Source organism: Rutilus rutilus, assembly GCF_951802725.1.
Source record: "Rutilus rutilus genome assembly, chromosome: 16".
In the NCBI taxonomy this organism is placed as follows: domain Eukaryota; kingdom Metazoa; phylum Chordata; class Actinopteri; order Cypriniformes; family Leuciscidae; genus Rutilus; species Rutilus rutilus.
Genome location: NC_140224.1, coordinates 14,273,683 through 14,298,432, shown reverse-complemented (window position 1 = coordinate 14,298,432; position 24,750 = coordinate 14,273,683). Strand labels below are relative to the sequence as shown.

The 24,750-nt window shown below is 45.0% G+C and overlaps 1 protein-coding gene across 3 annotated transcripts in view; it reads right to left on the bottom strand.

Annotated features, from left to right (window-relative positions):
• The window catches only part of adprh (ADP-ribosylarginine hydrolase), a 915,269-nt gene extending 909,580 nt beyond the window's left edge, over positions 1 to 5,689 (bottom strand). For 2 of the 3 annotated variants that reach the window (XM_084435179.1, XM_084435178.1), the window contains exon 1: positions 5,448 to 5,689. In XM_084435179.1, the coding sequence (XP_084291305.1) occupies positions 5,448 to 5,455 (8 nt within the window). In that variant the 5' untranslated portion in view covers positions 5,456 to 5,689. The remainder of the gene's footprint in view (positions 1 to 5,447) is intronic. The other variant, XM_084435180.1, reaches the window with a different exon arrangement.
• Positions 5,690 to 24,750: the final 19,061 nt, after the last annotated feature.

The following is a 24,750-nucleotide window of genomic DNA, read 5'->3' as shown; positions in this document are numbered from 1 at the left end:
ACATTCAGACCAAAATATCTGACTTCCTGATGGCCAGAGCTATTGAATGTAAATTAGAAAGTTGTCCGGCTTGATGAGAACAATATACAAACTATTTTTTCTTTACTGTAGTTAAAACTAACCCCCCCACTTTTGTCAAAAGCATGTTGAAAGTGACACACTTCCTGCTGCCAGTTGGTGGCGCTATAACTTTGACTCACAATAGCTACATCGATCTGATCGGCCTCTTACCACGAACACACTGCTGAAGTTTCATCAAGATCAGTTAATGTATGCAGAAGTTATTCCACTTCGTGTTTCTCTTTTCTCGCCATAAATTCGATTCCTCGCCACAGCCAAACCGTTCGAGATATCAAAAATCTGTTCGCAATTTAGCATCCTCAATGTCTTGACTTCATGCTGACTGAGTTTGGAGGTGATTGAATGAATTCTCTAGGAGGAGTACATCACATTCCACAGCAAGCGTTTTCCAAACAACCCATAATAGCCGACTTCCTGTTGGGCTGGCGTGAAACTTGACAGAGGGAAAGTTGTTCGGCCCCATGAAATCTATATGTGTACCAAGTTTCATATTAATTCATGCAAACGTATTTGATATATGGACCAAGTTTTCAGACCCTGTTCAAGAGGGCGCTGTTGAGCCCCCCTGCCACGCCCGTTTCTGAAACTTTTCACATGTCTACTGGCTAATAAGTGTTATGTGTCTGTCGAGTTTCATCCAATTTCAAGCATGTTAAGAGTCTCAAACGCATCCGAAAAGAATATTAAAATTTGATGCGTTGCCACGGCAACAGTATCTAAGATATCAATAATCCTTTCACAGGTCTACATCTGCCGTGTGTTTACATTATACACATAAAGTTTGAAGCAAATCGGGTAAAATTAAGAGGGTGACTTCAAAGCATTTTGAAAGGGACACACTTCCTGCTGCCAGTTGGTGGCGCTATAACTTTGACTCACAATAGTCACATCCTTGTGATCGGCCTCTTACAACAAACACACTGCGAAAGTTTCATCAAGATCAGTTAATGTATGCAGAAGTTATAACACACTTCCTGTGTACCATTATTCGCCATAAATTCGTTTCCTCGCCACAGCCAAACCGTTCGAGATATCAAAAATCCGTCCGCAATTTAGCATCCTCAATGTCTTGACTTCATGCACACCGAGTTTGGTTGTGATTGGACGAATATTCTAGGAGGAGTATTTCAAATTCCAGAGGATGCGTTTTTCAAACAACCCATAATAGTTGACTTCCTGTTGGGCTGGTGTAAAACTTAGAGCACGAAAGTTGTTCGGCCCGATGAGATCTATATGTGTACTGAGTTTCATATTATTATATGCAAGCGTGTTTGATTTATAGACCAAGTTTTCGGACACCATTCCAGGGGGCGCTGTCGAGCCCCCGTGCCACGCCCGGGTACCAGCTTCAGTCCGGCCCTGATGGCCGCAGGTTCTGATGTGTGTGCAAAATTTCAAGAGTTTTTGAGCATGTTAAGGGCCCCAAAAGTGCCCAAAAGGTTGACAAAATAATAATAATAATAATAAATAATCCTACCGGAAACAATAGGGCCTTCGCCCTTTCAGGGCTTGGGCCCTAATAATAATAATAATCCTAACGAAAACAATAGGGCCTTCGCCCCTTCAGGGCTTGGGCCCTAATAATCCTACCGAAAACAATAGGGCCTTCGCCCCTTCAGGGCTTGGGCCCTAATAATCCTACCGAAAACAATAGGGCCTTCGCCCTTTCAGGGCTTGGGCCCTAATAATCCTACCGAAAACAATAGGGCCTTCGCCCTTTCAGGGCTTGGGCCCTAATAATAATAATAATAATAATCCTACCGGAAACAATAGGGCCTTCGCCCTTTCAGGGCTTGGGCCCTAATAATAATAATAATCCTAACGAAAACAATAGGGCCTTCGCCCCTTCAGGGCTTGGGCCCTAATAATCCTACCGAAAACAATAGGGCCTTCGCCCCTTCAGGGCTTGGGCCCTAATAATCCTACCGAAAACAATAGGGCCTTCGCCCTTTCAGGGCTTGGGCCCTAATAATCCTACCGAAAACAATAGGGCCTTCGCCCTTTCAGGGCTTGGGCCCTAATAATAATAATAATAATAATCCTACCGAAAACAATAGGGCCTTCGCCCTTTCAGGGCTTGGGCCCTAATAATAAATAATCCTACCGAAAACAATAGGGCCTTCGCCCTTTCAGGGCTTGGGCCCTAATAATAATAATCCTAACGAAAACAATAGGGCCTTCGCCCCTTCAGGGCTTGGGCCCTAATAATCCTAACGAAAACAATAGGGCCTTCGCCCTTTCAGGGCTTGGGCCCTAATAATCCTAACGAAAACAATAGGGCCTTCGCCCCTTCAGGGCTTGGGCCCTAATAATAATAATAAATAATCCTACCGGAAACAATAGGGCCTTCACCCTTTCAGGGCTTGGGCCCTAATAATAAACAGAGCAATTCCAAGAGGGTCCTCACACCATCGGTGCTCGGGCCCTAATAATCCAACCGAAAACAATAGGGCCTTCGCCCTTTCAGGGCTATGGGCCCTAATAATAATCCCACCGAAAACAATAGGGCCTTCGCCCCTTCAGGGCTTGGGCCCTAATAATCCTAACGAAAACAATAGGGCCTTCGCCCTTTCAGGGCTTGGGCCCTAATAATCCTAACGAAAACAATAGGGCCTTCGCCCCTTCAGGGCTTGGGCCCTAATAATAATAATAAATAATCCTACCGGAAACAATAGGGCCTTCACCCTTTCAGGGCTTGGGCCCTAATAATAAACAGAGCAATTCCAAGAGGGTCCTCACACCATCGGTGCTCGGGCCCTAATAATCCAACCGAAAACAATAGGGCCTTCGCCCTTTCAGGGCTATGGGCCCTAATAATAATCCCACCGAAAACAATAGGGCCTTCGCCCTTTCAGGGCTTGGGCCCTAATAATCCCACCGAAAACAATAGGGCCTTCGCCCTTTCAGGGCTTGGGCCCTAATAATCCTACCGAAAACAATAGGGCCTTCGCCCTTTCAGGGCTTGGGCCTTAATAATCCTACCGGAAACAATAGGGCCTTCGCCCTTTCAGGGCTTGGGCCCTAATTAGATACTATTTGCACATCAGTAATTTAGTACATTATAAAACAGTCTGCACTAATAACATATTGAGTGTAAATGATTATATTTATTAAATAAATTCCACCTTATTAGGACAGGAATAAAGCCCTCCCTACACCTACCCCTAACACTACCCGATAAACACTTATTTATTAATAAATAACCGGTAGGCACTTTGATTCCACTTTTCACATATTTTTTTCATATTTATTGAAAATAAATGCCTTTCCAATCTGATATGCAATGGGAAAAGGGAGCAGAACGAGCTCGGCAAAAGCGGATTTGAACTCGCATCAGAAGTATCTTCTACTTTTCTACGAAGGGAATTCCCTATTCCCTACGCCACTGCTGTAGACAAATTACAGGTGTTTTTTGCACTTTTGTCTAGCCCAGGGTTTCTCAAACTCGGTCCTGGAGGGCCACTGTCCTGCACAGTTTAGCTCCAAGCCTGATCAAACACACCTAGCTGTGAGTTTCTAGTGATCCTGAAGACATTGATTAGCTTGCTCAGGTGTGTTTGATCAGGGTTGGAGCTAAACTGTGCAGGACCGAGTTTGAGAAACCCTGGTCTAGCCCATCTAGACATTGTGTTTAGTAGTTTAGTGTTAGTACTTGTACATTAGTACTTGTTAGCTTCTACTACCAAGGTGGGCTATTTGCACTTGGTGTATATAGACACTTCGATTACCTTACTTACAATTGCCATGTACCAATGGTAGACCACCTGGAGCGAACTTTTCTGCAAAGTTTGCTTCGGCAAGCCGTTTCGAACTCCCAAAACATCAGTTTGTTCTTCGATTTCGATTTGAACGCACTAATGGGTGGGGCCAACGTTGCAATGATGAAGTAGGCATTTATCTTCTTCTGCATAGGCGGTCTTTCACTTAGATAAGCACATTCCACAACGAGTCGTTCTCTGGGCTACAGGATATTCTTATTGTATGGAAAAGTTAGTTCCTCAATTCATGACCACTTCAAACAAATTGCACCCTCCTTACACTGACATAGGGGTGAACGGGGCACAAACACGGGGCTAGTTGTAACACACTTGTTTTAAATACTTCCACACATGCAAGCAAGACGAAATTTAGTGTATTACTAGTTGTCATATCAACACTATATAGATAAAAAATTGCGCCAAAATTAAAACATATTTGGAAGATATCACTGAACATTTAACCATAGCAAATGTAAATTTCTTACTGAAGGTAATTTTTCATCTATGTTTTTTGTGTTTAATTAAAATTAGACAAATCTGATATTACTTTAATCTTATAACTGTATCTATACAGATAGTTCTTTAATACTGTTCTAACCAGCAGAAGACACTAGCCGGGTTTAAATCCCAGTTTTGTGCAGATGGGGAACGTTGTAACACTGCGTTACAAAGTTAGAACTATGCTATTCTATACTTTTAAGAATTCTCTTGAGAATCCATGAGTAAAAGGTAAATAAAGACTGAGTCAATGTTGAGAAATTATTAATTATCATTATGTTTTGAACTATGCTGTATAGCTGTGTTTTGCTGTGTGTTTATTGTCAAACTCAAATTTGTTTATTTTTAATTATTAAAAATGGCATTATTTTATATGAAAAAGGTAATAATTGCATTCTATTGACAAAATATTTTAGTTTGTCTTGTAGATATATATTTTTGAATTAGATCAGATAACATTTAAAGCTGTCATATGGTCATGTTACAATGTACCCCTCACGTTACATTTCACTTCCATTCCTTCAGGGTATATCAAGAAAAAAGTATACACTGCATTAATGAAACAGAACCACATAATTTTACTTATTGTACTACATTTCACTTCCAATCCTTCAGGGTTTATCAAGAAAAAAGTATACACTGCATTAATGAAACAAAACCACATAATTGTACTAAACAAAACAATTCTCTGAATCCCAAGTGCATTTACACAAACTGAGAAAGTCAAAGTGTTTCAAAAAGCCCCACTCTCCCCTACTAGTTGTTTTGTTTGAATGGGTTTTTTACTTCTTGCTGCTTGTTAAATCCAGAACAATTTTGGGGTTTTTTGGGGCCCCTTCCAAAAGTGTATCTGTTTTAACATGTTTAAATCTAACTTTAGGTTCTTGCAAAGAAGGTTCAGTATATCCGCTGCAATTGCACAACCTTTGGTCTTAGTCTAAAGAATTAAAAGTAATTAAATTTTTCTGTACACTTGACAATAAAGCTTTGTCTTGACTATTCTTTTCTAAGAATGGCTATTGGTCTATATACTGCACAGTACTTAAATGTATTACGTTATTGTAGTTTCTCATATCAAAGTTTCATGAGAATGCAGCGCATGCTACTCACCAGTCCATGTTAGAATCTCACGGCAGATTCAGTGACTCCTTATTGGGGACGTGGCTGGAAAACTCTTCAAGCTCTTTTCACGCTGTACTCCACACTATTATATATCTACCAATTAATATTTTTTCGATTAACTTGACTAATTTTTTTTTCTGCAGTAAAGAGTTTAGGGTTGTTTATTTGCTCTCTCTCTCCTAATATGGTGATAACAGCTGTAGAAATATGAGACGAGACATGAGCTGCGTTCCGATTGACAGGGTATATGGCAAGCAAAATGTATGGCAAGCCGGTTTAGCATTTAATGCCCTGTTCTGTATTAGTAGTAATTTAGTTTTGACTAGTCAAAATTCCAATTCTAGATATCTATTCTGCAATTTTGACTCGTCGTAATTGGAATTATCTACAACGTATTATCTATCTATTGTAGATTATCTATCTACAATAGTCATAATATGCATTGAAGATATCTACAATGTTATTTTGACTAATTGTAATAACATTCAAGATATCTACAATATCTGCTATTTTGACTAATAATATTCTTCCATTGGGAAATATTTAGTGATATCTACAAATAAGTTTTGACAAGTAGGAATTATAATTAAATGTCTATATAAATGATTTTGTACTAGGCATAATTCTAATTAGAGATATCTCAAATTACAATTTTACTACTGATAATTAAATTTGAGATATCTCTAACTGAATTACCACTAGGAAAAATTCTAATTTGAGATATCTCTAACCAATAGTCATAATTCAAATTTAAGATATCTTTATATGGCAAGCCATTTTAGCATATACAACTATGGTTTGACTAGCCATAAATATATTTTGGATAGTTACAATTGTATTTTTATGAGTCAGAATGATAATTAGAGATATCTATAATTGTAATTGCATTAGTAAGAAATCTGATTCGAGATATCTCAAAATATATTTTGACTAGTCAACACTCCATTTAAGATATCTGTAAGGACGTCATAGATTATCTTCAACTGACACATCCCTTGTGAAAAAAGTGCACTTTAGTGTACCTTTATAAAGTGTACTTATTACACAAATAATATACTTTAAAGGAATTCACTTAAGTGTGAATTAAATGTAATGTTTACGGCGCACTTAATGCATATTACATATAATTGATTTCAAATGTATCACAGATTAAGTTAAAATTAAATGCAATTAGTTGAATTTAAGAGTGATTTTTTGGAACACCTTAAGTGAGACTTTAGTACATTTTTATATGTACTTTGAAATATGGTAAAAGAGTACTTCCGAATGTACTGACAAGCAATTAATGTAAACTAAAAGATACTTTAATATAATATACATGTACACTATTATATAATTAAATACATTTGTACAAAACAATTTTTAATAATAAAGTTGAAATTTAGTATATTTAAAATTTTAATTAAAACATTTCTTAATAACCTAGTTCTACCAAAAAGACTCGGGAGAATTAATACTGTAACAATTATACATTTATTAACAGCCCAGCAAGCAATAAAGTTCTTTGGCATAGGCCCCGTCCGTAGCTCGCAATCCGAGGGTCCGGACTCTGCATATCCTGCCTGAAGATGAAGGCAGGGGTGCAGCCGACCCCCAAAATTAGGTGGAAGAATAATTCCACCGGGACGGAGCCCACCCCCAAAAAACGGTAAATAAAATATACCCACCGGTCATGTATCCTGAAGTTCCTAAAACATAAAAGAAAAAGAGTTAACATAATAAGCATGAACATGGAACGCCTCATAGCCCGATAGCTAATTAGTAAGAGGCCACTTCATCATAATTAGAAACAGAGAACCTGAAAGGTATTATGTGTAGATGTGTACTACGCATGTGCATTTAATATCTGCTGCTGAATATACGTACATTTTTGCCCATTGCTGACGCTTCCATCCAAGCAACTTTTATTACATTTCAAGACACACTTACGTCTTATTACTAGTTTCCCTGTAGAAGGAACCCATGACTTAAGTTTATAAAATCCAATGCTCAACTGATTGAGCTAGAGGAAATGAGTTAAAGGTGAACTAAGTAACTTTTTTTACCTTAACTGAACAGCTTCGGAGTCATTGGAATGGTTATATTACTTATTTCGGGTTGAATGGTGGTCGTTTCGCACCCCCCTGGTGCCCGTGAGCGGAAAATACGCACTTGCAACTTTGGGGCGGCGGGCCTAAGGCCGCCGCGCCAGGAAGTCTCGCGTGATATCAGGTCTCGCGATGTAAACAATTGCTTTACGGCCAAAAGAAATCTGCTAAAATGCCGTCATTATTGCGCTCCCTCACGCTGTTCGAACCCGAATGAAGAAGACGTTTTAAAGAATATCCCATCTGCTTTGATGTCGTTGATCTGCTAGCCTCTGGTGTCTGAGAATAGCCAACGAGTTTTTACAACAGTGTATCTATTCCGAAGCTGTGGGGGGAGCTCTAGAGAGAAACCTGCGAGCAAAAAGCGAGAATACAGCGAAGAAATCCCGAAGTTACTGAATGCAGCTTTAATGGAAGCAAGTGCTGTGGAATAGTGAACATGAAATGAGAATGAGCTAATTTCGTACATAGAGATAGCCATTGGGAACATGAGTCGTTATAGACAACGCAGAGCAGGGCCACTATAGAAACACAGAGTAAGGCCACTAGGACCACACAGACCTGGCCATGACAGACCACATAGAGACAAGGCCGCTATGGACCACACGGAACAAGGCCACCTTGGGCCACACAGAACAAGGCCATCACAGTCCATACAGAGACAAGGTCGCCATGGACCACACGGAACAAGGCCACCTTGGGCCACACAGAACAAGGTCGCCATGGACCACACGGAACAAGGCCACCTTGGGCCACACAGAACAAGGCCACCTTGGGCCACACAGAACAAGGCCATAACAGTCCATACAGAGACAAGGTCGCCATTGACCACACAGAACAAGCCCACCTTGGACCACACAGAACCGGCCATAACAGTCCACACAGAGACAAGGTCGCCATGGGCCACACAGAGACAAGGCCACCTTGGGCCACACAGAGACAAGACCATAACAGTCCATACGGAGACAAGGTCGCCATGGACCACACAGAACAAGGCCACCTTGGACCACACAGAACAAGGCCACCTTGGGCCACACAGAACCGGCCATAACAGTCCACACTGAGACAAGGTCGCCATGGGCCACACCGAGACAAGGCCACCTTGGGCCACACAGAGACAAGGCCACCTTGGGCCACACAGAGACAAGGCCACCTTGGGCCACACAGAACAAGGCCACCTTGGGTCACACAGAACAAGGCCACCTTGGGCCACACAGAGACAAGGCCACCTTGGGCCACACAGAATATGGCCACCTTGGGCCACACAAAACAAGGCCACCTTGGGCCACACGGAACCGGCCATAACAGATCACACAGAGACAAGGTCGCCATGGACCAGACAGAACAAGGCCACCTTGGGCCACACAGAACAAGGCCACCTTGGGCCACACAGAACAAGGCCACCTTGGGCCACATGGAGCCAGGCCACCCTGGGCCACACAGAACCGGCCATAGGGACCACAGAGCAGTGCCACACTGGCCACATGGCCTTGCTAGACCACAGAGACAAGGCCGCAGCAGCCACACGGCCTTAGTAGACCACCGAGACAAGGCTGGCGATCAGCCACAACAGCTTCTAATGCCACATGGAAGACGAAGTAAGACTGGACAAGGCCGCAAAGCCACACAAAACCAAGCCCGCAAGGCCCACGAGACCATGGCCATTTTTTTTTTATTTTTTTTTAAGCAAGGCAACTATACCTTGAGGCTGCATAGCCACACAGACAACAGCCATTAGGCTACATAGAACCAATGCCGCTAAGGGCCACGAGACCACTGGACATTTTTTACATACAGGACAAGGCAATGATATGCCACAAAGCCACATAGAACAAACACACAGAACAACGGCTACTAGGCCACATAGAACCGATGCCACTAAGGGCCACGAGACCACTGGCCATTTTTCACATATGACAAGGCAACAATATGCCACAAGGCCTCGAAGACCCACACAAAGACGAGGCCCAGCTGAGCCACAAGGCTGTTAATGCCACACAGAAACAAAAAACACTCATAGACAAGGCCACTAGGCCACACGAAACCTAAGCCCCGATGGACCATACTGCCAGGGATAGGCACAAAGGACAAGGCAACGATATGCCACAAGGCCATGGAGACCACACAAAATCTAGGCCCCGAAGGGCCACACTGCCGCACGGCACAAAGGACAAGGTAACAATATGCTACAAGGCCACTAAAGCCGCACTGAGACGAGTTTGTACAGATACAACGGCCACTAGGCCACACTGAACAAGCCACGAGACCACTGGCCATTTTTTACACACAGGGCAAGGCAATGATATGCCACGAGGCCTCGAAGACCCACACAGAGACAAGGCCCAGCTGAGCCACAAGGCCGCTAATGCCACACATAAACGAAAACACTCATAGACAAGGCCACTAGGCCACACAAAACCTAAGCCCCGAAGGACCATACTGCCAGCAATAGGCACAAAGGACAAGGCAACGATATGCCACGAGGCCATAGAGAATACATAAAACCTAAGCCCCGAAGGGCCACACTGCCGCACGGCACAAAGGACAAGTCAACAATATGCCACAAGGCCATTAGAAGCCACACAGAGATGAGATTACGCAGAGACGATGGAAACTAAGCCACATTGAGACAATGTCACGTTGGCCACACAGACGAGTAATCAAACCAAGACTATCGACAGATATATAGAGCATAACACCACCACCAGTAGTTGCATAGGGATTTACCTGAACTGTTAGTGGAGAGCAGGGTTCGAATTACAAAGTGGCTTTCGGGGGAGCCCTATTTTCCGATCCTCCCTGACTGATTTTAACGCTTTTGGTGCATGTTCGGGCATTTAAAACAATAGTTTTACAGTAAACAGTACAGAACGTACTTGGTTACTTACGTAACCTCGGTTCCCTTACCTCGGAGATAAGGGAACGAGTACTGCGTTGCCTTGCCGTGCTATTTCTCTCACGTCAGGTGTTTTCGCTTCAGTCGATTAGATCTGTCATATGGCGAGTTTTCTCTGTATTTATACTCTTCTATTTGGCGCGCAGAGTCTGGCAGGTCGCCAAGCGCTCCTATTGGATCGCGTGCTTCTGCTTTCTCGCCATTGGTTTGTGCAGTTGCCTCAGCACAGCCCATCAGCGCGCTCGCGCGAGCTCTGATGCTCTCGCCTGTGCTGCTGCAATACGTTTTAAAATAAAGGCTTCAATATTCTCGAGAAAAGGAGTTTTCCCTTGTACAGAATGTACAAAAAATGTACAGAAAATCAAAATCTATATGCGACACAAAAAAATGGACAGTGTTTTAGAGCTCCCCCTAAATGTCTCAAAGTAGGCTTTCAGGGGAGCCCAGGTCCTTTTCAGGGGAGCCGAGCTCCCCTTAGCTCCCCCGTAATTCGAACCCTGGTGGAGAGCTTGCTGAGCTTCACGGATGGTTTTTGAATCGGGTCTTACAGTATATAGGACTCGAATGCAGAGGAAGACCATCTGCCCAGCATCTTGATAGCTGAAGTAGAAATGCCACGTTCAGCTGCTGTAGTGGCTGCCCCGATCCTGAAGGAATGACCAGTATACTGGGAGGGAGATAACTGCAGCTTTTGAGGACAGAAACTAGATGAGTCCTGAACCAGGCTTTAGAGAGAGATTCTTCGTTAGGTAGGAAAATAGGGGAAGTGATCTGAGAATCTAGGGCAGATTTTTAGGAATTTAATCATAGATGAGAAGGGACAAAATGTAATGCTAATTTTAGAAATTGTTAATGTGATACCAGAAACTTGAGAGTCATTTGGAGTGCTTAAGAAAGAGTAAAGAAATTAGGTGAGGTGAATCAGAAAAAGACAGACCACGGGCAAGATCGGAGTGTTAGATCTGAAGTAAATTCCCCTGGATGCATGAGCAATGAACGCTGTTAAAACATGGCTACAATCTGAATATGAAAATAGGAAGAGAAGAGACCATTACGGATGGGAGGTAATAAAGGGGGGTTAAATGGATTTCACTTTTCTGTAATGCTGTTAAAGCATAAACATCTGCAAAGTTACAACACACAAAGTTCAAGCATTGAAGATTTAATTTAAAGAGATTGCTTTTTAAGGACTACAACAACGCTGATAGGGACTGTGCGGCATTCCTTCTGGATTAGTGGCATCACAAACCCTAAAGTTACATAAATCCAGCTCCCGGAATATGATTTATAGCATATCGAGACAGAATGAGCTAATCAATGACTAGAAGATAACTACGCATAAGCTACATAATTCATCAACTAACCATCCGGAAATGGGGTCTACATGTTGACGCTTCTTGAGTCTCTCCATCTTTGTCTGACTCGGGTTTGAATATAAAGCTAAAAGTTTTGAAATTGTCTGTGAGAGGAAATCAAAGCTGCAAAACGAGCTGTTGAAACTCTACCCCCTGTGCCGGGAGCAGCAGCCCGACTGCATCCAAAGGGACAGACAAACACCATGCGCTTTACTCACCCTCAATGACAATTCTAGCATAGTATATGAAAATATATTTGGGGCATTCCAAGCCAAACCCCTCACACACACCCTGGGGACACTAGAGACCCACAACACATCGATTTCGTAATTTTAATCAAATCGATTTTCAAGTGTAATCTTTCTTTGTAAAAAGTATACATTTTATCATACGTATTTCAAAGTTAATGATTCATTAGTTTGAATATTGGAACAAACACTATAATAACATCTTAGTTGATAATTCAGTATACCTACTTTATTTTTGACAAAACATCACATACTATATATTTAACATATGAGCAGAAATTGGTAACCAAAAGCTTATTTGATGTGACAGTAGTCTTTTTTACAGTAAAAACTTTATAATCCATCCAAAACTAATCAACGAAATCTTGTCTAAGCATTCATATTTCGTCTGTAACATATCGTTTTTATGATATATTAGCATATAAATGTTAATTTGCAGTTTAATACGTTGCTTATACGGCACAGATGCAAGCTGTGTCGTTCATTCATTCACACACAGACACGCGATTCATATTTAAATTTGCAGTTTACAAACACTATTGCATATCGCGATTAGAACAAGGCACTTAAGAATAAATAACTTACTATTCACAGTCCTCAGCTGGATCCGTTGCTCCTCGAAGTGAAACTAACCAGCACTTCTGAGGTAAATTTCCCAGGATTATTATTACGATAGTATTATTCCTCATAGCGTCGCAAGACGACCTAAAGTTCACGAGTCTGATTAAACTTTGTGTTTTATCGAGTTGATGTGGGCACGTTTGCATGGATTGCCTCAGATCATTTGCGTTTGAATAGCGCGCGCTCTCCGTGGGCATGTTCACATTAACAGTTAATGAGCTGAAATGAGAACGACTGACATCTCTCTCTTTTCATACAGATTAAATAAACTGATAATATTAGTTTTTTTTATATAAATTACTTAATTTAAAAGAAGAGAATTCAAGCTTTTCAGAATGGACTTCACTGACAGAGAGAAGGCAGAACTCGCATCATGTTTATTTTTCTTTATTTGGCAAAAAGCACAACACTTTGTTTTTATTGTTGAGTATACACAAAAAAAAATAGACACTAAACAGGATCGAATGATGTACAACACTTATATGTAAGATCAAAATCAACAGAGTATTTTGAGTCTCTTTTGCACTGATAAGAAAAAAAGCGAACTGATCACGCCAGCGTGATCCCCGACCCCAGGGGCTTTAGCATGCAGTGCTTGCTACATGTAACCCATAATAGCATTACAATAATCTAGCCTTGATGTCATGAACGCATGGACTAATTGTTCTGCATTTTTCATTGAGAGCATATGACGTAATTTAGGTATATTTTTTAAGATGAAAAAAAAGTGGTTTTACAGATACTAGACACGTGACTTTAAAATGAAAGATTGGTATCAAAGAGCATACCCAGGTTCCTAACCGACGACGAAGACTTGACAGAGCAGCCATCAAGTGTTAGACAGTATTCTTGGTTATTACGTGAGGACGTTTTTTGTCCAATAATTAGAATCTCAGGTTTTTTCCAGAATTAAGTAGTAGGAATTTGCTAGTCATCCAGTTGTTTATTTCAGCTATGCATTCCGTTAATTTTGTGAATTGATAAGTTTCGTCAGGGTGTGAAGAAATATAGAGCTGCGTATCATCAGCAATAACAGTGAAAACTAATGCCATGCTGCCTAATGATATCTCCCAAAGGCAGCATGTACAGAGTGAACAGCAACAGTCCTAGTACTGAGCCTTGTGGTACACCATACTGAACTTGTGATCGATGAGACATCTCTTCATTTACTGCTACAAACTGATAACGGTCAGATACGTATGATTTAAACCATGCTAATGCAATTCCATTAATGCCAACATAATTTTCGAGTCTATATAAAATGCAGTACTAAGATTGGGTAACACTAATAGAGAGATATAACCACGATCGGATGATAAGATAAAATCATTTGTGACTCTAATGAGAGCTGTCTCAATCCTGAGAGAGCGGTCTAAATCCTGACTGAAAATCCTTGCAGATATCATTTATTTCTATAAAGGAACATAGTTGTGAAGATACTGCCTTTTCTAGTATCTTTGACAGAAAAGGTAGATTTGAGATAGGCCTGTTATTGATTAATTCTGTAGGATCAAGCTGTGTTTTTTTAACAAGCGGTTTAATCATAGCCAGCTTAAAAGTTTTTGGTACGTATCCTAATGACAAAGATTAATTAATGATGTTAGGAAGAGGATCTATGACCTCTGGAAGCATCTCTTTCAGTAGCTTAGCTGGTATAGGGTCTAACATACATGTTGTCGATTTAGATGATTTAACGAGTTTAGAAAATTCTTCCTCTCTTATAGTAATGAATGAATTGAATTTTTTTTTCTTTTCTTTGGGAGACTACAATGCACTCCCTGATGCGATACTGTAGTAGACGGTTGCATAGTTATAATTTTCTCCCTGATATTATCAATCTTATCAGTGAAGAGGTTCATAAAGTCATTACTGCTGTGCTGCTTGGAAACTTCTGGGCTTGAAGCTTTATTTTTCGTTAGTTTAGCCACTGTTTCAAATAAATACCTAGGGTTTTGTTTATTTTCTTCTAATAGGGTTGAAAAATAAGCAGATCTAGCAGCTTTTAAGGCCTCTCTGTATGCAATCGAGCTCTCCTTCCATGACATGCGAAATACCTCTAGTTTTGTTTTCTTCCAGTTGCGCTCCATTTTTCTGGCTGCTCTCTTAAGGGCCTGAGTGTGCTCGTTGTACCACGGCGTTGGACTATTTTCTTTAATCTTCTTTAAGTGTAACGGAGCAACTGTGTGTAGCACCGAAGGGGTGAGTTTCGTTATTCTGGACTCAATTATAATTACAACACCGACTACGCCACCCTGGGAATTTCACCCAGGGAAATAATGGTCCAATAAGGACACACAGGTTTGTTCCCACAAAGATAGAGCAGAGACGTGAATATAGAAAATAATAATACTTTATTATGACTAAAATAAAAGCTTCACACACACACACACACACACACAATTCAATTCACAAAGGGGTTAATATGGCTTCAAAACAAAAGTCAGACCACGATAGATAAACAGCCCAGGATGCATACCAAATGCTGCGTGGCTCAGCTCAAAGATCCCCATAAGGGAACAGCTCGAAAAGACTGCGTCCAAGTTTGCAGCAGTCAACGCGCTCCAACAACGCAATAGCTTCCTCACGCACCTATAGCGCACCTGGATCTAATTAGGTGATTACCATTCATTTGTACTCAGGTTGTTACCAAAATTAACGAGGCAGCTATGACTGCTACAATCTACCCACCCAAACTGGATCGACGTCCCGGCGATCGCATGACCACTCAGATCCATGGCCTAAAGACTGCCGTGACTGCATTAACTACCCCACTACAACCGTATTTGCAACCTCACAAGGTAAATCGACTGGTCCAGGCCTCACCTATATGGACATCTAAGTGGGGACATGAAGACACCAATTGTGGTAGCGAGCGTGAACTATAATCTATCTCTGAGCCGCAATTCTCCCCAACCGGATCGTGGCTCCGCGACCCGGCGGGGACTAGTTTTCCGACTGTTGACCAAAGCGAAATTGCCTACCATCCATTGGCAAATCAGCATGACGGGGTAGGTCCCTAGAATGAGGGGCCACTCGCTCCCCAACACATTCTCGGGCAATGTGTCCCGGTCTATGGCACCGCCTACATATAATCGGGCCACTACGAGCAGATGGAACACGAGGTGAAGGTCCTTGCAACCTTGTGACGCTTTGGGTGAGCTGCTCAAGCTGCTTCTGCTGTGCCTTAACCCTCTGGGGTCTAAGGTGTTTTTGGGGCCCTTGGGATGTTTTGACATGCCCTGACATTTGTGCTTTTTTCAGTTATTTATAAACATGATAATGGCAAAGGTGTAAATTCACTCTATATAGCACAAACAGGGCTACCATAATATGTGAGCAACATGAATGTAGATGTTTGTATTTTTAAGAGAATAATGTTTATGCGTGGTTATTGGAAAAAATAAAAATGAAAGTTGCTGAAATAAGACCACAAAACTCATACTAAATATGTGTCAATAAGACTTTTGACTAATGGATGTTGTCGCTTCGAGTTCTGGCTTCAAAATTATGTGAAAATAGTCTTGCTTTATCGTTCACATAAACCAATACATTGATTTAAATTGTGTAAAACAGGTTCCCTTTCGTGGTCACTCCGAGTTACGTCGGATGACGACGATTGGGGTTTCGCTTAGAAGCCTATCACCTTCGAGTATATAAAACGAGCCAATGGCAATGAAATGCCATGGGTCTGCGGAATTTGCATAGCGTAACTCCGCCCGCCGCAGGGGGTATATAAGGAAGTACGCTGCACAATGCAGACATGCTTTCGCTTCGGAGCCGAGAACTTCTCCACTCCTGCAAGCCAAAGATTCTGAGTTAGTCTTCTCTTACCTTCGAGACGAGCGAACTCTCCGGTGTTGGTGTGACGGCGGTTTCAGCGAGTGCTCACTACCCTGCTGATCTGGTCAGTGATCTGACAGATAGTGTGTCTCTCCCTGTTCGCTTCAACATCCGCAGAGTTTTTCCTCTCACAAAAAGAGCATTGCACGTGGCACGTCTTTTTAAAGATGCCTCGCCCGTGCACTTCTGGTTGCGGTCGCGACATATTTTTCTCTGATGGGCACGATCTCTGCTTAGCGTGTTTGGGCGTTGATCACGCTAAAGCAGCGTTCGTGGATGACTCATGTTCCCACTGCGGGAACATGACCATCTCTATGCTGCGGTCGAGACTCAATGAGCTCACTAGAGCGAGAGTCCCCCTACCCACACCCCGATCTACTGGTCCCGAGAGGGCTAGTACTTCGGCTGGTGGCCGGGGTGACCTGAGGGTGACTGTGTGGGACATACCGCCGACACGTCCACGGTCCACACACCCCTCTCCAGCATCAGCACCCGCGAGTGTTCAAACTGAGGTCGCTGGTCTCTCTTCGGAGCCCCAGCGCATCTCGTTTGGAGCTCCAGAGGAAGATACGATGTCGATCGCTGCATCACAAGGTGGGCGCGAGTCCTCGGGAAGTGAGGATTCGGCTGTGTTGCCGCCTTCGGGCGCGCCAGCATTGTCCGAGTCTGATCCCGAGCTGACCGCCATGCTTTCCCGGGCAGCCGCGGCCATTGGTATTGAGTGGTCCCCGCCACCTGATCCAGTGCGCTCGCGGCTGGACGATTGGTTTTTGGGAGCGGCCGCTGACACTCGTCGCCGCCCAACCCCAATACCATTCTTCCCGGAAGTGCATGAGGAAGTCACGCGGTCCTGGAAGGCTCCCATGTCTTCCCGCGATCGTTCGTCGGCTTTCTCCGCCTTTCCTCCCCTCGATAGAGCTGATGCTTGTGGGTACACTGGGATTCCCACGGTTGAACGTTCTGTCGCGATGCAGCTGTGTCCGGCAAGCGCTTCATCACGTGGTGATCCAAAGCACCCATCCAAAGCCTGTAGATTTTCGTCATCCATGGTGGCGAAGTCTTACAGAGCGGCGGGACAGGCAGCTGCTTCTCTGCATGCCATGGCCATCTTACAGGTCTACCAGGCCAAGATGCTCCGTGATATGCACGAGGGTAGGACAGACCCAGGGCTCTTTGATGAGCTGCGCGCCGCCACTGACCTCGCTCTCCGGGCGACGAAAGTGACCGCGCGCTCCCTGGGTTTGGTGATGTCCACAGCTGTGGTCCAGGAGAGACATCTCTGGCTGAACCTGGCTGATATGCGTGAGCCCGAGCGGACTCGTCTGCTTGACGCTCCCATATCCCAGGCCGGCCTTTTCGGCGGTGCGGTCGAGGATTTTGCCCAAAAGTTCTCGACTGCCCAGAAGCAGACTGAGGCGATCAAGCACATTCTGCCCCGACGCGCTGCTGCTGCTCAGCCGCCGGTACAGAATCCTCAGCCTGCTCGCCGCCGAGGGCGCCCTCCCACGGCTCCCGCCCCTCCCGCACGGCCCCAGCAGCAGCCTTCACCGGCGCCGCGTCGCGGAGGAAGCCGTAGGAAGGCGCCACAGCCCTCTCCAGCCCCGCGGCCCGCTAAACGCCAGGCTAAGCGGCGCTCCTGAGACGGGCAGCTCAGGATTGGCTTTCCTTTCTTTACAGGAGGTGGTAGCAGGGCCACTCCTTCCCCCGGTGGAGGGCCGGGGGAGAATCTTTTGTTCTCCACTCCCCGCTGCTCGTCCCATGACGGGCAGCACCCTAATGTGGTTAAAGAAAGAATCGAAATCCCCAATCCTGAGCCTACAGAGCCAGAGGGCCGCAGTGCGCGCCACCCTCGGGTCCCGCCACTGCCGCCCTCCTCTGTCCCAGAGGTGTGGGATGACAGCACGCGCCGCCCACGGGCCACGCTCCTCTCATCCCCCTCTGTCGCCAGACCCCTGCCAGAGCACGCCCCCGTGGGACGCGCGCCCTCCCCTGGCCTCCTCTGGCAGGACGCGGTTAATGACCGTGCCCCCGCACAGGGCCGCTATGCCACCCTCGCCGGTGCCGGTCATTCCGCCTCGCTGCCCCACCGACGGTACGTCTGTGGTTCGTATGACCCCGCTGGTGCACTTTCTGGAGGCCTGGCTAGAGCTTCCCAGACTGTCCCGCTGGGTCGCGAGAACCATCAGGCTCGGCTACGCGATTCAGTTCGCGAGATCTCCTCCCCGCTTCAGGGGAGTCCGCTTCACTATGGTCGGTGGCAATGCCCCTGTCATGAGAGCGGAGGTCGCCACCCTGCTGGCGAAGGGTGCGATCGAGATTGTCCCTCCAGCCGAAATGAAGTCCGGCTTCTACAGCCCTTACTTCATTGTACCCAAGAAGTCCGGTGGGTTACGGCCAATCCTCGACCTGCGCGTCTTGAACCGCTCCCTTCACAGGCTGCCATTCAAGATGCTCACGGCCAAACACATCCTCCAGTGTGTGCGGCCGCAGGATTGGTTTGCAGCGATCGACCTGAAGGACGCCTACTTCCATGTCTCCATTTTACCTCGACACAGACCGTTTCTACGGTTTGCTTTCGAGGGGCAGGCATACCAGTACGCGGTTCTCCCTTTCGGGCTAGCCCTGTCTCCTCGCGTCTTTACGAAGGTCGTCGAGGCAGCCCTTGTTCCCCTCCGGGAACACGGGGTTCGCATCCTGAACTATCTCGACGACTGGCTGATCCTAGCTCACTCTCGAGACCAGGTTTGCGAACACAGGGACCTAGTGCTCCGGCACCTAGTCCGTCTGGGCCTTCGGGTCAACTGGGAGAAGAGCAAACTCTGCCCCGTGCAGAGGATCTCTTTTCTCGGTATGGAGATCGACTCGGTCGCCATGTGCGCGCAGCTTACGAGCGAGCGCGCGCAGTCACTGCTGACTTGTCTTCGTCAGTTCGAGGGCAAGAGTGCGGTTCCACTGAAACTTTTTCAGAGGCTCCTGGGGCATATGGCGTCCGCAGCCGCAGTAACGCCGCTGGGATTGCTTCATATGAGACCGCTTCAGCTTTGGCTTCGCGATCGAGTCCCGAGGTGGGCATGGCAACACGGCACGCTCCAAGTCCCAGTGACTCCAGCCTGCCGTCAGACCTTCACCCCGTGGGCGAACCTCAGTTTTCTACGGGCCGGAGTGCCCTTAGAACGAGTTTCCCGGCATGTTGTTGTATCAACAGATGCCTCCAACACGGGCTGGGGCGCCATGTGCAATGGTCATGCTGCCGCGGGCTCCTGGACAGGACCCCAGCGCCTTTGGCATGTCAATTGCCTCGAGTTGCTGGCTGTACGTCTCGCCCTGCACCGCTTCCATGTGCTGCTCAGGGGTCAGCACGTACTAGTCCGATCAGACAATACCGCAACAGTAGCGTACATCAACCATCAAGGTGGTCTACGCTCCCGCCGTATGTCGCAACTCGCTCGCCACCTCCTCATATGGAGTCAGAAGCATCTGAGGTCGCTTCGAGCCATTTATATCCCGGGACACCTGAACCAGGCGGCCGACGAGCTGTCTCGAGTTCGGCCTCTCGCTGGAGAATGGCGACTCCATCCCCGGACGGTTCAGCTGATTTGGGATCAGTTCGGCGACGCACAGGTAGACCTGTTTGCCTCCCACGACTCGTCCCATTGCGACCTGTTTTATTCCCTGACCGAGGGCACGCTCGGCACGGATGCACTGGCGCACAGCTGGCCGCGGGGCCTACGCAAGTATGCGTTTCCCCCAGTGAGCCTTCTTGCGCAGACCTTGCGCAAGATCAGGGAGGACGAGGAGCAGGTCATTTTGGTTGCCCCGTATTGGCCCAACCGGACCTGGTTCTCCGAACTAGTACTCCTCGCGACAGCACCTCCCTGGCCAATTCCTCTGAGGAAGGACCTCCTTTCTCAGGGACGGGGCACCTTATGGCACCCTCGTCCCGATCTTTGGAACCTCCACGTGTGGCTCCTGGACGGGACGAGGCAGGTTTGAGTACCCTACCACCTGCGGTGGTGGCTACCATCACTTCCGCTAGAGCATCGTCCACGAGACATGCCTATGCGTTGAAGTGGAACCTCTTCGTCAACTGGTGTTCTTCTAAACATCAAGAACCCACAAAATGCCCGATCAGTGTCGTGCTTTCCTTCCTGCAAGAAGGGTTGGAGCGAAGGCTGTCTCCCTCCACCCTGAAAGTGTATGTTGCCGCCATTGCCGCACATCACGAAGCAGTTGAAGGTAAGTCTCTGGGAAAGCACGACCTGATCGTCAGGTTCCTGAGGGGAGCGAGGAGACTAAATCCTCCTCGTCCTCCCCTCGTTCCCTCTTGGGACCTCTCAGTGGTTCTAACTGCCCTGCAGAGTGCTCCCTTTGAGCCTTTGCAATCAGTGGAGCTTAAGTTCCTGTCAATGAAGACAGCGCTCCTGGTTGCATTGGCCTCCATCAAGAGGGTAGGGGACCTGCAGGCATTTTCGGTTGACGAAGCGTGCCTGGAATTCGGGCCGGCTGACTCTCACGTGATCCTGAGACCCCGGCTTGGATATGTGCCCAAGGTTCCTACCACACCCTTTCGAGACCAGGTAGTGAACCTGCAAGCGCTGCCCTTGGAGGAGGCAGACCCAGCCTTGGCACTGCTCTGTCCAGTACGCGCCCTCCGTGCTTACGTAGACAGAACGCGGTGTTTCAGGACCTCAGACCAGCTCTTTGTCTGTCATGGTGGGAAGCTGAAGGGAAAGGCTCTCTCAAAGCAAAGGTTATCTCACTGGATAGTGGATACCATTGCTTTGGCATACCAGCAGCAAGGTCGTCCGTGCCCCCTTGGTGTGAAAGCCCACTCCACACGTAGTGTCGCTTCCTCTTGGGCTCTAGCGCATGGCGCCTCGCTAACAGACATTTGTAGAGCTGCAGGCTGGGCGACACCCAACACATTCGCGAGATTCTATAATCTCCGCGTAGAGCCAGTTTCTTCTCATGTACTCGCTTCAACCAGCCGGTGCTAGATTCTGCTCAGGTGTCTTCGCTTGCTCGCCATTCCTCTCCACGGACGGGATACGTGCGATTTTCTTCTCAGGTGAGTCTGATAAGCTCTGAGTTTCCTCCAGCACTGGTGACGTCAACGCCTGAGTTATGCCAATCTGCCATAACGCAGCTTTTGCGCTTGACTAGGTGCCTCCATGTGCATGGTCCCCCCTCTGGGCGACCCCCACATGTGTATTCCACTGTAAGTCTCCTTGTGAGCGTGTGTCTTTCCCTTGGCAAGCCACCTTGCCAACCCTGGGGTTTAAAATTCCACCTGCGGCTGGACACCCCAGTGATTCTCCATATGCATCCCTCTGGGTCATATGTGTATTCTAAGTCCCCCCCATCAATGGCTGGGCATGATTGCATATTTCTCTCTGGAGATATGCTTCCCAGTGTACCTTGGTATCCCTGTGTTAAAAAGGACTCCTTCGTTCGTGCTAGTCTCACAACAGGGAGCTCAGACTTACGCAGGGCACTGGAAGACAGCCGAGGTGGCGTGATTAGACTGGAACCCCAATCGTCGTCATCCGACGTAACTCGGAGTGACCACGAAAGGGAACGTCTCGGTTACGGATGTAACCCTCGTTCCCTGAGTGGGAACGGAGACGTTACGTCTTCCTGCCACTTCCGCTGTACCGCTGAAAAACGCCTGGGGCCAGTCTCGGCTCCTCAGCGAAGGCATGTCTGCATTGTGCAGCGTACTTCCTTATATACCCCCTGCGGCGGGCGGAGTTACGCTATGCAAATTCCGCAGACCCATGGCATTTCATTGCCATTGGCTCGTTTTATATACTCGAAGGTGATAGGCTTCTAAGCGAAACCCCAATCGTCGTCATCCGACGTAACGTCTCCGTTCCCACTCAGGGAACGAGGGTTACATCCGTAACCGAGACGTTTTGCTTGGAAAGCCAATATGCGAGGGGGGCGTGAAGGGGGAGTAGTTTACACCTGAGAATACAATGTCCCACCCACTCTGCATAATGAGCCATTCATTCAGGTGTGACACTGACTGAGCCACAATGCAAGGACAAAAGATATATTTAGAAGAAGACTTATATTGACCATTTAAGATTTTGCTTACATCTATCTTGTAAATGTGTTTTGCTATTTTATTAAAAAGGTTACAATTACAACAATAATTACAATTTCAACAATATTTCAAGTGTACTCTTTCTTTGTAAAAAAATGATTATAGGCCTACATTTTATCATATGTATTCATTAGTTTGAATATAGCCAACATTGGAACAGCTAACATCTTAGTTGATGACTTTATTTTTGACAAAAATAGTATTATATTTATAACATATGAGCAGAAATTGCTAAACAAAAGCTTATTTGATGTGGCAGTATATTCTACAGTAAAAACTGTACCCAAATCTAGTCAACAAAATGTTGTCTTTCATATTTCGCCTGACTGTAACGTTGTTTTTATGAAATATTAGGGCATATAAATGTTAATTTGCAGTTTAATACGTTGCTTATACAAATAGCCTACATTTTATTTCAACATATTTCAGTCGATTTTTACTCATCTCAGTATAGCAAAACAGTTTGCTAAAACATCATCATTCATTCACACACAGAAAGCGATTTAAATTTAAAAGGTCTTTTTGCGAGCTGTGGTAAACAGCGCGCATCTCTGCCGTTCATTCATTCACAAACAGAAACGCGATTAACTTGAGAAAAAAAAAAAAAAACTGGTAACCCTTTCTTTTACAGTCCCCTAATTACTAGGTATTTACCTGGTAAATATATGGTAAGTTATAGTTGGTTATTGGTAATTACCACAGGTAACAAGTATGTAAATGCAGAGAAACTACAAACTAATTACTAGGTATTTACCTGGTAAATATATGGTAAGTTTTAGTTGGTTATTGGTAATTACCACAGGTAACAAGTATGTAAATGCAGAGAAACTACTAAGTATTTACCTGGTAAGCATATGGTAAATTATAGTATTTTAGTGTGTAATTACTTAAGGTGATTAGTATGCAATTACAGAGAAACTACCAGGGAAAAAAAACACCACTGTTAAATATCAACTCAACAAAGTACTGTGTACTTGTTACCTGTTTAGGTTGGTAATAACTCCGATTTAATTGTGTACTTCCTCAGAATGTAGGCAGACTATTTTTAGAAACACCTCCAGTATTACCCATCAATTCAAGTTAGGTTTGTAGTTATCCTAGGGTTATGTTGGTAACAGTCCATGTTTATTTATTACTATCTTGAAATTAAGACGGTAGTTTCCAATAAATTACCTTGTCTTACATAGTTGTTGTTCATTGCTACACCCATTTATAGAGGGTTTGTCAAATAATTTACCTTACACTTACCTGGTAACTACCCCGCAGGAACAGTTTTCCCTAATGTCATGGCACATCTTAAATACTGGGTATGTTCTTGCAGATGTTTTTACAATTTACTCAGTAAGTAAAGTGTAACTGTACTGTAAAATGAAGCCAACGTTCATTACGTTCAACGTTCATACTAAGGAAAACATGACAATTTACTCAGTAAGTAAAGTGAAACTGTACTGTAAAATGAAGCCTTGTTTATTTCCATGGTATTACCGGAATTGTACCATATAACTTGATCATTCCCTTTTCCATATAGTCACAATTTTTTACCTCATATGTCCTGCAACGTTACCAAGGAAAACATGACAATTTACTCAGTACGTAGTATTAACACGTAATTTTCAAAGATAGAAAACTACATAGGCTACAGTTATGAAGAAAAACAACATATGTGTAATCACAATAATTTATTTATTGTGAAAATGTCAAAACCGGTACCAAAAGTCGTTCACATGACGATGTGTTGCAGTCACAGTCCTCTCTTTCAGTATATAATAGTTTTGAATGAGGTACAGAGCAGAATTTAAGTTATTAATCCATGAAAATGTTAATCCGGCTTCGCTCTGTGTGAAGGCGCGCGCGCTTCTCCATTTCAAATATAGTTTACCGACTGAAATACGGCATGTCGCAATCTGTGACGAACATAGACCAACAGGCGAGAGCCAATGAGCGTTTGATATCACTGCCGTAAAACATGTCGTAACGCTTCTTGAGGGCGCAATTTTTGAATTTGAATTCATCATCACGAGGGCGGGTCCGCGGCGGGATTTGACAGTTACAGACTGCGCTGTTGTTAAAGCCTGTGAAATGGAGATGAAGATCACTCACTGGATAAAGGGCTGAATTTGGATCTCTTTCTTGCA